Source organism: Diplotaxodon limnothrissa, linkage group LG4 (assembly GCF_057381915.1).
Source record: "Diplotaxodon limnothrissa isolate DT_005_m linkage group LG4, D_limnothrissa_male_GT1.1, whole genome shotgun sequence".
Taxonomy (NCBI): domain Eukaryota; kingdom Metazoa; phylum Chordata; class Actinopteri; order Cichliformes; family Cichlidae; genus Diplotaxodon; species Diplotaxodon limnothrissa.
The window spans coordinates 935,765-953,450 of NC_140599.1; the positions used below are offsets into that span (position 1 = coordinate 935,765).

The 17,686-nt window shown below is 43.8% G+C and overlaps 1 protein-coding gene across 1 annotated transcript in view; it reads left to right on the top strand.

Moving 5' to 3' along the window:
- The first annotated feature begins 487 nt into the window (after positions 1-487).
- LOC146632966 (actin-related protein 2/3 complex subunit 1A-A) overlaps positions 488-17,686 on the top strand; it is a 28,988-nt gene continuing 11,789 nt past the window's right edge. The window contains exons 1-3 of the mRNA XM_085352887.1: positions 488-569; positions 2,036-2,140; positions 17,462-17,684. Of these exons, the coding sequence (XP_085209013.1) occupies positions 506-569; positions 2,036-2,140; positions 17,462-17,684 (392 nt within the window). The 5' untranslated portion in view covers positions 488-505. The remainder of the gene's footprint in view (positions 570-2,035; positions 2,141-17,461; positions 17,685-17,686) is intronic.

A 17,686-nucleotide genomic window follows, 5' to 3' on the forward strand; every position in this document is an offset into this window, starting at 1 on the left:
CCACACAGACACAGGGTAAGTAATAATATCAGCCCTAATTATTTTGTATCAAATCTGAGCAACTTGTTAAGTTTCAGATTGTTTAAACAGAACAAAAGTAGAAGCTGGAATTTAGGTGATATGTTATTGGGCTTAAAACTTTTTCAGTGTAGTCTGTTGTTGTGTATTCAGAAACAAACGCTGACAAGTCTGTCGTTCACCTCCAGATTTGTCTGCATTAGATCTGATAAAGTTGTTATCTCCCAGTCGTTATTCATTCAACTAACTATTAATTACACTAAAGCTATTCCAGAGTCCCTTCTTGAAACCTGATTTCTAATAAAACCCTCAAACAGAGAAAAGTATAAACAACGAACCATTTCTGCTTTATTTAAGAAAACTGTTTCTCAAACAAAGTGTACCCTGTTTTTTCTCTCCCTTTCATCCTGGAACATGCAGCAGCCCATCTTTACAACAACTGTGACAGCAGCAGCATTCCAGCAGTCTGTCTTGCCTCTGTTCAGACATGTCGCTGTACAGTTTTGGACTGGAGCCGCTGTCCTGCCATACCTGGAACAAAGATAGGACCCGTAGGTGAAATACCAGAAAAAATAGTCATGCTCCATTTCCATATATAGAGTAGCTCACACATAAATGCACATATATGGATTGCATTAATGTGGTTCAGAGAAACGTTGGCAATCTTATTATCAGTACAGGAAATTGACTCAGAGAGCTTTAATGCATACATGTATGTATACACCTGGAGGTGATCTGGGCCTTTGAATAACATTGCACTTCACTACCTTTTTTTTAATGTTATATAGAAAGCACTTGGGTGTAGAAGAAATTGCTTGTATGAATGGGTGTGAACAGGTGAATGAGGCATGTTATACAACGATCAAGTACCTGCAGAGGGTCAGGCAAGTCCTGAAGAGTCAGCTGAACGGCAAGTACAAGATCCAGGCTATCAACACCTACGCCCTGCCCGTGATCGGGTAGCCTGCTGGGGTAATAGGCTGGCCAAAGGGGGAGACAGAAGCCACTGACATCAAGACCAGGAAGCTCCTGACCATGCATGGAGGGTTTCACCCCAAGTCCATCACCCTGAGGCTGTACGCTAAACAGAAGGAAGGGGGCCGGGGACTGGTGAGTGTCAGCACCACAGTCCAGGATGAGACAACGAACATCCAAGAATACATTGGGAAGATGGCCCCAACTGACCGAGTGCTCAGTGAATACCTCAGGCAGCAGAAACCCAAGAAAGAGGAGGGAGACGAGGAACCATCATGGAAGGACAGGCCCCTGCACGGTATGTACCACCGGCAGATAGAGGAGGTGGCTGATATCCAGAAATCCTACCAGTGGCTGGACAAAGCTGGACTGAAAGACAGCACAGAGGCACTAATCATGGCAGCACAAGAACAAGCTCTGAGCACAAGATCCATAGAGGCTGGGGTCTATCACACCAGGCAAGACCCCAGGTGCAGGCTGTGTAAAGATGCCCCAGAGACAATCCAGCACATGGAAGAGCACAGGAAGAAGGAACACGAGAAGCTGGAGAGGTCCCAAGGCCTGGAGAACATGTGGAGGGTGAAGGTAACAGTGGTCCCAGGGTAATCGGAGCACTCAGTGCAGTGACTCCCAAGCGAGTGGCTCCAGCAGATCCCAGGAACAACATCGGAGATCTCTGTCCAGAAGAGCGCAGTCCTAGGAACAGCTAAGATACTGTGCGGGACCCTCAAGCTCCCAGGCCTCTGGTAGAGGACCCGAGCTTGAAGGATAAACCGCCCGCAGGGGCGAGAGGGAATAAAATAAAAAAAAAAGTATATATATATGTGTATATATATATATATATATATATATATATATATATATATATATATATATATATATATATATATGACAATGTATGTATGTGAAGCAAGAGAGAGGAATTTATATATATCTCTTTATATCTCTCTTAGATGTTTCTTACATAAATGCCTTTCTGTGGTTCATATTTCTTCATTATTGTTTGACTACTGAAACAAAGTGATGACATATTTGCTTCCAGAGATTGCTGTGAGTCCTAACAACAATGCGGTGAACATCTATGAAAAGAATGGCAAAGACTGGGTCAAGATCCATGAGCTGACTGAGCACAGCGGACGAATCACAGGTACCATATCTGTAATGGAAAGATTTAATCTGTTAAAATCCATTATGACTTTCAAAACGTTCCCATTTTCAAAGTATTAAAGAGGCTGGCTCAGAAGTACATCAGTTAATTATTAATGCCTAACCCCTCGTGTGCCTAAGCATTTGCTTTGCTCTTTATTTCAAGGTTAGCAAACAAAAGTGGAAAAGTCTGCCCATTGAAATTAGATCATTTTTAAAATATCTTCTTATAAAATGATCATCCTTGATAGCCTTTCATAAATATTTGATATGTATAATATTTCTATCCCGTTTTTGTGTTTTTAGTTAATGAGTTTTATTTTTGTTATTTTTATTCCATAATGTTGTTATTTTTTTTCCCAATTAAAAAGATATTCATTGTTTTAGCTTTAACCCTCTGGGCTCTATCCTGGCTATTTGTTCACTTTTCTTTTTTCAACCATTTTCGCTCTGTTAATGCAAATGGAATGAAACTTCCCAAAGGTCTATATTTTTTTAATTTTCAACATCAGCTCCTTAATAAGATCAATAATATTCACTATACACCAAATTGTTCCTCTTGACTCTATCGTGGCCATTTTTGGCCAATTGAAATCCATTATAACCACCTTTTTTGATTCCTTGTTATTGACAGTACTATATCGTGCGATTTAGGTAGAATTGCTTTCATTCTGAAGTCAACACATGAAAATTGTAGTTTTTAATGTTTTTTACCAAATTACATCATTTACCCATTTTTGGCCAAACAAGCAATTTCATGTAATATTCTGAGTTTCTAGTAGCGGCCTTTGATGGCCTACCTCACTCCAATGGACCAAAATAATGACACAATTTTGACACAGGTTTGATCTTAAGGATCTAATAGTTTGTGTTTGTGCATGACATTGCAGCACAAACATGTATTTGCAAGATAGACTGGAATAAATAATGATGCATCAAACATTACATAGGCTGCAGTGAGTTTCTGTGGATGCAGGCTGTTGAGCTTTGAGTTTCCCAGTCAAACTCAGCTTTGAAGCACATGTTAAAAGCACTTTTACTCTTGTATTTTTCATCAAAAGATACCATACCCAAAATATTAACTCTAGAAACAAAAACAAACCCAATCACAGGACATTTTGCAGAGTTCAAACCTGCAGCTGCAGCTGCAGCACAAACAACAACAAACACTGTAAACGTGTCCTGGAGTTTCTGCAGGTGCAGACAGAGCTACTGCTGTAAGTAAGCCTAACAGCTTCCAGATCATTTATTCTGGCTATATGGCAAGAAGGTCATCACTGCTTCAAGCACTGTCTGTATGATCTGGTCAGAGAGCAAGTACAGCAGCAGTCCTCTGCCCTTGAAGAAAAGTCATCTGCCCAAGATGAAGAAACTTCCTCTCCAGAAGATGAGGGGCCAATCTCCAAAGAGGCTGACTGCATCACCACTGATGAAGAGTACTAGCCAGTGCCTGAATCCTCTTCTTTGGGGGAAGATTGGGGTTGGGGGGCATGGAGGTGGAGGCCGAGCAGCTGATGGAAAAGAACATAGGAGCATTTTCTGAAACCGAGGAGCCGGTGACTGAGTGGATCCCTCATGAAAGGAAAACCATGTGGGTCCCACCACTGAAGAGAGACTGCTCTACAATCCAGTACCCACTGGTATCAAACCAGGGCTCAGCCTGTATGCAGTTTCCTGCATTAGCAGCCTGAGATCTACTTTTGACTTTTTTATAACAAAGGAGATCTTTTAGCTGCTGTGCACCCTTACAAAGCTGCACGTGAAGCCAAGGTGTGAGGATTGGAGGATTATAGATGAAGTGAAGATGTGAGCCTAAACCAGAATAAAGCAATGCATAGCATGTTGGATGACAACACTGGAAGTTCTCAGGAAGTTAAAAAGGGAAAGGGGTTCAGACTCCAACTGACGGAGGAGCTCCGAGGACAACGTCTTTCCTTCGGGCACCTTGGCAGAGGAACTCCTCAGATGAAAACATGCACAGGGGAAACAACCCAGAGCTTCCCCCCCAGCTCCTCCAGTTGCAACAGAGGAAGATTTTGTTGTCTGTCTTTGGCTTCACCAAAACTACCATGGCAATATCCCACATGCCAAAGCAACAGAGGAATGTGCTTCTTTCTTTAAGCACATTTTCTAAGTGCTTTCTAACTAACATTCACACAGATTCATACTCCGATGGAGGCATCGAAAAGCAATTTAGGGTTAGTATCTTGCCCAAGGATATTTGTCATGCAGTCTAGGGGAAGCCAGGAATCGAACCACCAACCTTCCAATCAGTAGATCTGCTCTACCACCTGAGCTACAGCCACCAACAGCTCTAGCGCAGTGTCTTTCACCTAGCAGAGTGGACAAACAAACTGATGTTTAAAGGGTTAAAATTTTAAAACAGTAATAACTATTTTACATTTATGAAAAGACCTGAAGTTAGTTAAAACCTTTATGCAGAAAAAATGGCAAAAAACCCCATAAAAATAATAAAAATTACAGACCTAATCAATTGGTGGTCACTTTTGGCCACGAACAAGCTGAAAGTGTGGTGATTTTGAACAAACCCAAAGGGTTAATTATGGGGTTACAGGTTTAATAATCTTCCTCTAAAAATGTTGTACACGCACAAATGTTTGGGTGCTGTGAAGTGTATTATTATAATTAGGTCATGTACTTGTCACTTGTGTAAGTTAGTTAGTAAGCCTTGAGGCGACTTATGTTGTGATTTGGCGCTATATAAATAAAATTGAATTGAATTGAATTGAGTTAGAAGGGAACCCCTTCTAAAACGGCAACAGCAGCAGGGGATGATCACGGGAACAGAAAGAAATGTAAAATCTGGTAAAATATATACTTTATTTACAGCATAAAAATGTATCCGGAATCATTCGATCAATCAATTTTCCTGTAGACTCCTGGTGGAGCATAGGTCCGCAACATCACCACGCCAACAGACTCTGTTCTGGGCTGTTCTCTTCAGCTGGGTCCACGTCATTCCGGCGGCCGTCACTTCGCTCTCGACAGATCTTCTCCATGTCTGTTTGGGTCTCCCCACTTTCCTTTTTCCTTGTGGGTTCCAGTTCAGTGCTTGCCTTGTGACATTGTTGGATGGTTTTCGGAGTGTGTGGCCTATCCAGCCTGATTTTCTCCTCTTGATGCTTTGACCAACCGGGTTCTGGCTGGTTCTCTTCCACAGGTCTGTATTCGAGATCTTCTCAGGCCATTTGATGTTAAGGCTGTGTCGCAAGCACTTGTTGATGAAAATCTGCATCTTGCTGGTAATGGTGTTGGTCACCTGCCACGTCTCGGACCCATACAGGAGGACTGCTTTCATATTGGTGTTGAAGATGCGGATCTTGCTGCGCTGGGATAGGGGTTTGGAGTTCCAGATTGGTTGCAGGGAGTTGAATGCAAGCCTTGCTTTGTTGATCCGGCTCCTAATGTCTTCATCTGCGCCGCCATCTCTGTTGACTATGCTTCCTAGGTAGACGAAGAGGTCGGTTTCCACCAAGTAGCTGCAGTGGATGTTCTTGTCGGTTGTTCAGCTGCATCACCTCTGTTTTTCTGACGTTGATCTTCAGGCCGGTCTTTTCTGCCTCCTCAGCGAGCCGGGTGAGCTTGGACTGTGCATGTTGCTGCTTGTGGGACAGAAGGCTGATGCCTTCTGCAAAATCCAGGTCCTCCAGCTGTTTGGTGAAGGTCCACTGGATACCGGTGTTGCTCTGTGGTTCTTCTCATGATCCAGTCCATGATGATCAGGAAGATTGCTGACAGCAATGAGCCTTGCCTCATTGCAGTTTTCACTGCGAAGGAGTTGGTCAGTTTTCCATTGTTCAAATCAATTAAATTCAATTTTATTCAATTCAATTTTATTTATATAGCGCCAAATCACAACAAAAGTCACCTCACGGCGCTTCATAGATACAGAGAAAAACCCAACAATCATATGACCCCCTATGAGCAAGCACTTTGGCGACAATGGGAAGGAAAAACTCCCTTTTAACAGGAAGAAACCTCCAGCAGAACCAGGCTCAGGGAGGGGCGGGGCCATCTGCTGTGATTGGTTGGGGTGAGAGAAGGAAGACAGGATAAAGACATGCTGTGGAAGAGAGACAGAGATTAATAACAGATATGATTCAATGCAGAGAGGTCTGTTAACACATAGTGAGTGAGAAAGGTGACTGGAAAGGAAAAACTCAATGCATCATGGGAATCCCCCGGCAGCCTACGTCTATTGCAGCATAACTAAGGGAGGATTCAGGGTCACCTGGTCCAGCCCTAACTATATGCTTTAGCAAAAAGGAAAGTTTGAAGCCTAATCTTGAAAGTAGAGATAGTGTCTGTCTCCTGAATCCAAACTGGAAGCTGGTTCCACAGAAGAGGGGCCTGAAAACTGAAGGCTCTGCCTCCCATTCTACTTTTAAATACTCTAGGAACAACAAGTAGGCCTGCAGAGCGAGAGCGAAGTGCTCTAATAGGGTGATATGGTACTACAAGGTCATTTTATTTTTTTTATTTATTTATTTATTTATTTATTTTTTATACATTAAGATAAGATGGGGCCTGATTATTTAAGACCTTGTATGTGAGGAGCAGGATTTTGAATTCTGGATTTAACAGGAAGCCAATACAGGAGAAATCTGCTCTCTCTTTCTAGTCCCTGTCAGGACTCTTGCTGCAGCATTTTGGATCAGCTGAAGGCTTTTCGGGAAGTTTTTAGGACATCCTGATAATAATGAATTACAGTAGTCCAGCCTGGAAGTAATAAATGCATGAACTAGTTTTTCAACGTCACTCTGAGACAGGATATTTCTAATTTTAGAGATGTTGCACAAATGGAAGAAAGCAGTCTTACATATTTGTTTAATATGTGCGTTGAAGGACATGTCCTGGTCAAAAATGACTCCAAGGTTCCTCACAGCGTTACTGGAGGCCAAGGTAATGCCATCCAGAGTAAGGATCTGCTTAGATACCATATTTCTAAGATTTTCAGGGCCGAGTCCAATAACCTCATTTTGATCTGAATGAAGAAGCAGAAAGTTAGCGGCCATCCAGGTCTTTATGTCTTTAAGACATTCCTGCAGTTTAACTCATTGGTGTGTGTTATCTGGCTTCATGGACAGATAGAGCTGGGTGTCATCTGCATAGCAGTGTAAATGTATGCTATGTCTTCTAATGATGCTGCCTAAGGGAAGCATGTATAATGTAAACAGAATTGGTCCTAGCACTGAACCCTGTGGAACTCCATAATTAACCTCAGTGTGTGAAGAGGACTCTCCATTTACATGCGCAAACTGGAGTCTATTAGATAGATATGATACAAACCACTGCAGTGCAGTACCTGTAATACCTACAGCATGTTCTAATCGCTCTAATAGGATATTATGGTCGACAGTATCGAACGCTGCACTGAGGTCTAGCAGGACAAGCACAGAGATGAGTCCACTGTCAGAGGCCATAAGAAGATCATTTGTAACCTTCACTAAAGCTGTTTCTGTGCTGTGATGAGCTCTGAAACCTGACTGAAACTCTTCAAATAAGCCATTCCTCTGCAGATGATCTGTTAGCTGTTTGACAGCTACTCTTTCAAGGATGTTTGATATGAAAGGAAGGTTGGAGATTGGCCTATGATTAGCTAAGACTGCTGGGTCTAGAGATGCTTTTTGAGTAAAGGTTTAACTACAGCCAGCTTGAAGGCCTGTGGTACATAGCCGATCATTAGAGATAGGTTGATCATATTTAAGATCGAAGAATTAATTAATGGCAGGACTTCTTTGAGCAGTTTTGTAGGAATGGGGTCTAAAAGACACGTTGATGGTTTGGAGGAAGTAATTATTGAAGTTAACTCAGAAAGATCAATTGGAGAAAAAGAGTCTAACTTAACATCAATGGTACTGAAAGTAGCTGTAGATAATATTACAGTGGGGCAAAAAAGTATTTAGTCAGCCACCGATTGTGCAAGTTCCCCCACTTAAAATGATGACAGAGGTCAGTAATTTGCACCAGAGGTACACTTCAACTGTGAGAGACAGAATGTGAAAAAAAAAATCCATGAATCCACATGGTAGGATTTGTAAAGAATTTATTCGTAAATTAGGGTGGAAAATAAGTATTTGGTCACCTCAAACAAGGAAAATCTCTGGCTCTCACAGACCTGTAACGTCTTCTGTAAGAAGCTTTTCTGTCCCCCACTCGTTACCTGTATGAATGGCACCTGTTTGAACTCATCATATGTATAAAAGACACCTGTCCACAGCCTCAAACAGTCAGACTCCAAACTCCGCCATGGCCAAGACCAAAGAGCTTCCGAAGGACACCAGGAAAAGTATTGTAGACCTGCACCAGACTGGGAAGAGTGAATCTACAATAGGCAAGCAGCTTGGTGTGAAAAAATCAACTGTGGGAGCAATCATCAGAAAATGGAAGACATACAAGACCACTGATAATCTCCCTCGATCTGGGGCTCCACGCAAGATCTCATCCCGTGGGGTCAAAATGATCATGAGAACGGTGAGCAAAGATCCCAGAACCACACGGGGGGACCTGGTGAATGACCTGCAGAGAGCTGGGACCAAAGTAACAAAGGTCACCATCAGTAACACACTACAACGGCAGGGAATCAAATCCCGCAGTGCCAGACGTGTTCCGCTGCTGAAGCCAGCGCATGTCCAGGCCCGTCTGAAGTTTGCCAGAGAGCACATGGATGATACAGCAGAGGATTGGGAGAATGTCATGTGGTCAGATGAAACCAAAGTAGAACTTTTTGGTATAAACTCAACTCGTCGTGTTTGGAGGAAGAAGAATACTGAGTTGCATCCCAAGAACACCATACCTACTGTGAAGCATGGGGGTGGAAACATCATGCTATGGGGCTGTTTTTCTGCCAAGGGGACAGGACGACTGATCCGTGTTAAGGACAGAATGAATGGGGCCATGTATCGTGAGATTTTGAGCCAAAACCTCCTTCCATCAGTGAGAACTTTGAAGATGAAACGAGGCTGGGTCTTCCAACATGACAATGATCCAAAACACACCGCCCGGGCAACAAAGGAGTGGCTCCGTAAGAAGCATTTGAAAGTCCTGGAGTGGCCTAGCCAGTCTCCAGACCTCAACCCCATAGAAAATCTGTGGCGGGAGTTGAAAGTCCGTGTTGCTCGGCGACAGCCCCAAAACATCACTGCTCTCGAGAAGATCTGCATGGAGGAATGGGCCAAAATACCAGCTACTGTGTGTGCAAACCTGGTAAAGACCTATAGTAAACGTTTGACCTCTGTTATTGCCAACAGAGGTTATGTTACAAAGTATTGAGTTGTATTTTTGTTATTGACCAAATACTTATTTTCCACCCTGATTTACCAATAAATTCTTTACAAATCCTACCATGTGGATTCATGGATTTTTTTTTCACATTCTGTCTCTCACAGTTGAAGTGTACCTCTGGTGCAAATTACTGACCTCTGTCATCATTTTAGGTGGGGGAACTTGCACAATCGGTGGCTGACTAAATACTTTTTTGCCCCATTGTACATCTGTGGGATGATTATTGGTAATTTTTTCTCTAATGTTATTCGTGAAGAAGTTCATGAAGTCATTACTAGTTAATGTTAAAGGGATGGTTGGCTCAACAGAGCTCTGACCGTTTGTCAGCCTGGCTACAGAGCTGAAGAGAAACCTGGGGTTGTTCTTATTTTCTTCAATCAGTGATGAATAGTAAGATGTTCTGGCTTTGCGGAGGGCTTTCTTATAAAGCAGCAAACTATTTCTCCAGGCTAAATGATGATCCTGTAAATTTGTGACACGCCATTTCCTCTCCAGCTTACGAGTCATCTGCTTTAGGGTACGTGTTTGAGAATTATACCACGGAGTCAGGTACTTCTGATTTGAGACCTTAGTTTTCAAGGAGCTACATTATCCAGAGTCGTACGTAGTGAGGAGGTGAAATTATTAACAAGATAATCGACCTCTGTTGGGGTAGCGTTCAGATAGCTGCTTTGCTCTGTGTTGGTACAGGGCATTGAAGATGATAACAGTGGGTGGATTATATTCTTAAACTTAGTTACAGCGCTTTCAGAAAGACATCTACTGTGATAAAGTCTACTCTCCACCGCTGTGTAATCAATTATTGTAAATGTTATCAGGAAATGATCAGACAGGAGAGGGTTTTCAGGAAACACTGTTAAATGTTCAGTTTCTATGCCATATGTTAAAACAAGATCTAGAGTGTGATTAAAGTGGTGGGTGGGTTCTTTTACATTTCTGAGTCTTAGAAATCAGACAGAAACTCTGTGTAAGGCCCAGGTGGACGATAGGTGATAACAAGTAAGACTGGTTTCTGAGTTTTACAGCTGGGGTGGATGAGGCTAAGCATCAGGCTTTCAAATGAATTAAAAGTCTGTCTGGGTCTTTGGTTGATTAATAGGCTGGTGTGAAAAATTGCTGCCACACCTCCCCCTCGGCCTGTGCTTCGAGGTTTCTGGTAGTTAGAATGACTCGGGGGTGTTGATTCATTTAAACTAACATAATCATCCTGCTGCAACCAGGTTTCTGTAAGGCAGAGTAAATCGATTTGTTGATCAATTCATGTACTAACAGAGACTTGGAGGAGAGAGACCTAATATTTAATAATCCACATTTCACTGTTTTACTCTTTGGTTCTGATGTGGATACTGTATTGTTGTCAAAGGAGCTTGCAAAGAAAAGCATCTGGACTTCTTTAAGTTACTTGAAGACATTTCACCTCTCATCCGAGAAGCTTCTTCAGTTCTAAGGTCAAATGGTGGAGAGTCCCAGATATAAACCTAGTGGGAGTGACCCCCCACAGAGAGACAAAAGGACCCCCTGATGATCCTCTAATCGCCTGAGCCAAGGTGTGAAACTGGGTGTGGGTCCCAATCAGCCAGGGTTTCGGGTGTGTTCATTGTGAAACCTGGCCCCACCCTAACATGCGAATTCCTGAGGTCAGATGGCCCAGGATGTGAGTGGGCGTTAAGGCGTCTGGGAAGGGAACTCAAAACTGGATTATAGATGGCAGAGAGTTGGTGTCGTAAACCCCCGCCTCTGTTCAAAGATGGTCACTCACAGTGGACATAGATGCTTCTTTCACTCCTCTTTCAAACCATCTGTCGTCTCTGTCCAAAATGTGAACACTGGCATCCTCGATACTGTATTGTTCTTTCTTTGTGATTGTTTATGTTTAAGTTGTTTGTTGCTGGTTTTTAGTTTGTTTTTTGTCTTTTTGGAAGCTGACACGGTCTCTGTGGAGATGGGTTTTTGGGGGGCGGTAGCAGGAGGAGAGAAGCTGCAGAGAGGCGTGTAAGACTGCAACTCTGCTTCCTGGTCCCAACTCTGGATAGTCATATTTTGGGGGGTTTAATAAATTTGTCCATATTTCTAGAAATGAGAGCTGCTCCATCCAAAGTGGGATGGATGCCGTCTCTGCTAACAAGACCAGGTTTCCTCCAGAAGGTTTGCCAATTATCTATGAAGCCCACATCGTTTCTGGGACACCACTCAGACAGCCAGCAATTTAAGGAGAACATGCGGCTAAACATGTTACTCCTGGTCTGATTGGGGAGGGGACCAGAGAAAACTACAGAGTCCGACATTGTTTTGGCAAAGTTACACATCGATTCAATATTGATTTTAGTGACCTCCGATTGGCGTAACCGGGTGTCATTACTGCCGACGTGAATTATGATTTTACTGAATTTACGTTTACCCTTAGCCAGCAGTTTTAAATTTCCTTAAATGTCGCCTGCTCTGGCCCCTGGAAGACAATTGACTATGGTTGCCGGTGTCTCTAGCTTCACATGTCTGAGAACAGAATCACCAATTACCAGAGTTTGACCCCCGGCGGGTGTGTCGCCGAGTGGGGAAAAACGGTTAGACACATGAACGGGTTGGTGGTGTACCTGGGGCTTCTGTTTAGGACTATGCTTCCTCCTCACTGTCACCCAGCCGCCCTCTTTCCCCTGCTGCTTGGGGTCTGCCAGGGAACAGCTAACGGGGCCTACGCTATCTTCGGCTGCACCAGCTACAGGGGCCTGGCTAGCTATGGGTGAATGAAGGGTGCGAAGCAGAGTCTCCAATTCAGTAATCCTGGCCTCCAGAGCTGCAAATATGCTACATTTGTTACAGATATCATTACTGCTAAAGGAGGCCGAGGAGTAACTAAACATCTGACACAATGAGCAAGAAAGTGCAGGAGGGACAGGTGAAGTAGCCATGGTGCTAACGAGTCGGCTACGAGCTAAGCTAAGCTACAGAAACAGTACAGAGACAGTGAGTGAATACTTTGGCTATAAATTAGGTAGTGAGTACACAGAAATTGTGCTTCGGATGAAGCATGTGAAGATTATACTATGAAAAAAGAATGTATTTAAAGTTTTTAATTAAATTGCTAAGCAGATAAGCTACTCAGAAACAACAATGTGTTTGAGCAGGAACAGGAAGTGATACTCTACCACAGAGCGAGTGAACACCAAGTGACAGCGCCACCAAGAGTCAGGATGATCTGGCAGGATGAGTCTTCGTATAGCTGTTGGATGATGTTGATGAGCTTCTGCGGGATTCCATAGTGCTGCGTCAGTTTCCACATGGTCTCCCTGTCAACGCTGTCGAAGGCTTTTTCAAAGTCAACAAAGATTGTGTACAAGGGAGACTGCCATTCAATAGACTGCTTGATGATGTGGTCTGTACATGATCTGTCTTGTCTAAATCCTGCCTGCTCTGATCTCAGTCTCTTGTCCAGTGCCTTCGTCAGTCTCTGCAAGATCATTCTGGTCAACACCTTGCTGGGGAATGACAGCAGCATAATTCCTCACCAGTTGCTGCACTGGGATAGGTCGCCTTTCTTATGGAGCTTCATCAGGTACCCATGCTTCCAGTTCGCAGGCACTTGCTCCTGTTCACATATCTTCACTAGGAGAGGATGTAGCATCTCCCCTGCTGCTGCCGCGTCTGGCTTGAAAGCTTCTGGAGGGATGCCATCAGGCCCTGTGTCGGGAACTGTTTGCGGTGGTGGTGGATTCAGGATCTCTTCAAAATGTTCCACCTATCTTTCCTGACAAGGACACTCTCTTCATGTTGTTCTGCTTGGCTGCTGTTTCTGCCTCTTCTGTCATACTGTGCACAAATTGTCCTTTGTCCCGTCTGGCACTCTTCTTCACTTCTCGGTTCACCTCCCAATATTGTGCTCTGAGGTCTGTTTTCTCATGTTGATCCCTGACATCTGTTAATTTTCTGCCTCACCTCCTTCCTCTTCCCTACCTTCTCCCATGTCTCTTTTGCCATCCACTCTTTCTGCCCCTTCTCCTTCTTCCCCCGGACTTTGGTGCAAACGGCCTTCCAGGTCTTCTGTATTTCTGTCCAGGAGTTCTCTATTGTCTCTTCGACCAGATCCCCAAGGGCTTCAAACCTGTTCCTGACTTCACAGTTGAACTCTTTTTCTTGCTTGCCCTCTTTCAAAAACTGTATGTTGAATTTCAGTTCAATTCAATTCAATTTTATTTATATTATATATATAATTTGTGGGGTGGTCTTCCTGAAGAGTTGCATAAGGATCTCAATTTGGTCTTCAGTGTTGCCACTAGCAACTGATGGTCTGAGGCTGCATCAGCACCGCGCCTTGCTCTGACGTCCAGCATACTTCGTCTCCACTTCTGGTCGATGGTGAAGTGGTCGATCTGGTTGTCAGTCTTCCCATTTGGTGAAGTCGGAGTGGTCTTTTGGATCTTCCTGTGTGGGTAGATGGTGCCACCCATGGATAGGTCATAAAAGGAACAGAAGTCAGTGAACAGCTCTCCATTCTTGTTGCAGATGCCTATGCCGTGTCTACCCATGATGAGTTCTCTGTCTGTGTTGTCGCCTCCCACCTTGGCGTTCAAGTCACTCATGACGATGCACCCACTAACGCGCTGCATTAGTGGATGCATAACATTGGATGATAGTGGGTTCAACTGCCCTTGCAGACTTGCCAGCGAGCTGGCTTCCCAATGGCTTTCACTGGCACGCGTCATGGGCCCCACTGAAGAGGAGTCTACCTGTCCAGGCAGTTGTAGGGATGTATTTGTTGTTGCAGTTTCTGTAGCATGACTTTTTTTTTTAAGAGGATGGGGTTGCTAGACCCACGCCCAACCCTCCTCCTTTCTCATCCTGGACTTGACACCAGGCAATGGCGGAGTTGGAAAGAATCATTAAAAGAACATAAAACTAAAGACAATAAAGATCTGCAGTCTGGGAGCTGAAGCCCCCCTAAGAGTCCTGTAGCATCCAGTCGAACTGAGAAGGCCAGAACTGATGGTTGTTGAATGACCTTTATTATTCCTTGCCGTGTATCAGACAACGAACCAACGTAAGAGCTAGACAAACAAATAAAACAATTACCATGTTATTTATGTAACACCATTTTAACCGCCATTACGCTGGTCTAACCGTTTTCTATTAAACTATATAATACATATTATGCATTTCAGATTGCTCAAATTAAATCATGTACATTACAAACCTTGTTCCCCTGTCGACTGTAGCTAGAACCATTCGTTTTTGTACAATTTAACCATGTTTTTCTCTCCCTTTTCTCCGTTAGCATTAGTTTTCCGTTTTCTTCCGTCTTTTTTGGGGTGGCTGTAGCTCAGGTGGCAGAGCAGGTCAGCCACTAATCAGAAGGTCGGTGGTTCGATCCCAGGCTGCCTCCTAGCTGCATGTCAAATATCCTTGGGCAAGATACTAACCCCATGTTTGCCTACTGGTGGTGGTCAGAGGGCCCGGTGGCGCCAGTGTCCGGCAGCCTCGCCTCTGTCAGTGCGCCCCAGGGCAGCTGTGGCTACAATGTAGCTTGCCATCGCCAGTGTGTGAATGTGTGTGTGAATGGGTGAATGACTGAATGTAGTGTAAAGCGCTTTGGGGTCCTATGGACTAGAAAAGCGCTATACAAAAAATGCAGGCCATTTTTTGTACATCAAGTTGGTTACCGTTACATCATTCACTTCCGGTTACACGGGAAGTTACCAAAATAAAAGAACAAGCATTATATTACGTGTATATGAATTAGCTTTACATATCCGCTGTTACAGGTCCCAATCAGTCTCAGTCCACTGAACTCCACCAATGGGGCCAGGCCGTCAGCGTCCTCCAGTAGTGTCCTCCGCCACTCCGCTCTGCTTCCGCTAAACACAGTGAAGCAGGAGCACCCATCCTAATGTACCAGGGATGTCTCTATACATTTTTACAATGGGACTTACCCCACAAGTGCAGAGCTCTAAACCCCGCCTGCCGCTGCTCTGTGCCTAAAGCGTTTTAGCTGGCGTCTTGCTGCCACTTGGACAAAGTCTGCCATTGATGAACCGAAGGCCCTCTCTCCTTCTCCTGCGACTGCGGCCCCACCCTGCCGCCAGTTACTGTTCCACGGCTCGTGCTGCCTACGGCTGCGTCCTTTCGCACAGTCACCTCCTGTGGCTGCACCTCCCGCCACGCTCCTCCATGGCTCTCTCCTTCTCCTCTGCGTCCGGCCACACCTCTCTTCTCTGACCTGCCAGGCCCTCCTATTGGCTGCTGCCAACAAGGGAGGCCTGATTGATTTCTGTCCCCTGTGCCCTCCAGGTGTGTCTAATTAGGGAAAGCAGGGGGCGGAGTCTCTCTGAAAGAAGATCCAATTAATACAATAAAAGCACGCAACACTAAAATACACTCAACATTAAAACACAACAAAGCATGCAACACTAGAAAAGAAATCCTTCTTCCCCAGATGACATACTTCTCTCAGTACATAGACCCTTTAACAGCAGTGAACTTCTTTGTGTAGGACATAACGTTGAAGACAACATTTATTTACCAAATTAAAGCTGAAACATTTTGTTAGAATTCTAAGTGTGTTTACTGAAAATCAAAGTGTCAGTGAGTACAGTCTCCACCAATACGCACTCAGAAACTGGGGAAACTCACACAGGAAGTGGTCTGGCAGACCCAAAGCAACAACAGAATCAGAATACAGGTTTGTGAGAGTCAACAGCAGGTGTGATAGCTGGAGATTGCAGCTCAATAGTAGTTAAAGGGTGCAAGTCTTTGCTTCAGTTATACAGAGAAGACTGCAACATGTAGGTCTGACACGGTGAATTGCTAAGATGTCAGAAAGGGGGATTGTTTGGGCCATGAACCAAGGCCAGTGGACTAAAGAATACCTATAAGACCTATAAGACCTCTAATAAGTCCATAAGAAGGGTTTATAGACCAATGAAACAAAATCTAATTGACTGCAGATGAATTACACCAAAAGTATGTGCTTCATGAGATGTATGATTTCTATTTTATATTAGAGCTTTAAATGGAGTTGACTGCAAAGGTATAATTTGTGTTTTTAAATAAATCAAAAAATCCTTATGAAAGTAATTGGATAAATTCTAATGCACATTTTAAAGCTCTTATCCAGTCATGGTATGTTAGTTTCATGTGTTTGCAACAGATGTAGCACCTTTTGGGAGGTTTAAATGTCTGTATTTTGGCCAAGTATAACTGACTGTCAGTGAGTAGCTAAGTTCAAGTATCTGGTACCTCTGCTAGACCATAAATTCCAACACATGAATACCATTACAGACGGCGTCACCGACTATATAAATATCTGCAAGTATACCATCATATCAAGCAATGACCTGAAGGCGTACTGAATGATAAGAAGAGGGTCATTAGGTCAGGGAACAAAGGGGAGTTGCAAAAAATGAAGGTGGAGTATTAAGGGAGGAGTAAGGAGATGGAGTCCAGGGAGCTGGTGAGGAGGTCTGTGAAGCAATAAGTCAGAAATCACCTCCTTCTGAATGTCAGCAACATAAAAGAGATGGTAAAGAGAGGGGAAAAGAATGTGACTAGGCCCATTAGAATCATAGGTGAGGAGGTGGACAGCTACAGGTACCTGAGGTACACCTCATTTTATTTTCTCAGGAAGCTCAGATCCTGCAGCAACATCTTGGAGATCTTTTAGCAGTCTGTCGCAAATGCCATTTACTTTTCTGATCAATTCACAATGCTGGAACCATCACTGGCCAGAATCATTTTAGTCAGTGATGGACAAACTGCTTCCTATCATGTACAGCCCATCTCACCTGATCCATTCCACACTACTGACATAGTAGAGAGCCGTCTTCCTCAGACTTACTGAACTCCTCTGCCATAAAGAATGCTTCAGGAAATTATTTCTACCATTATCTATAAATCAATTCAATAAATCTGTTTTGTGTGTGATGGGTGAGGATACCTATCAACTATAAGATTCCATGCACATATTTCTGTGTTATACCTTCTTGCAGCTGTTTCTCAGATATATAGTGTCCATATCTGTCATCCATAGGCATAGACTGGGCCCCGCAGTCTAATCGCATAGTGACATGTGCCTCCGACCGCAATGCCTATGTGTGGACCCTGAAGGATGGTGTCTGGAAACCTACCTTAGTCTTGGTACGCATCAACCGTGCAGCCACATGTGTGAAGTGGTCCCCACTGGAGAACAAGTTTGCCCTGGGCAGTGGAGCCCGTCTTATCTCTATCTGCTACTTCGAGCAGGAAAATGACTGGT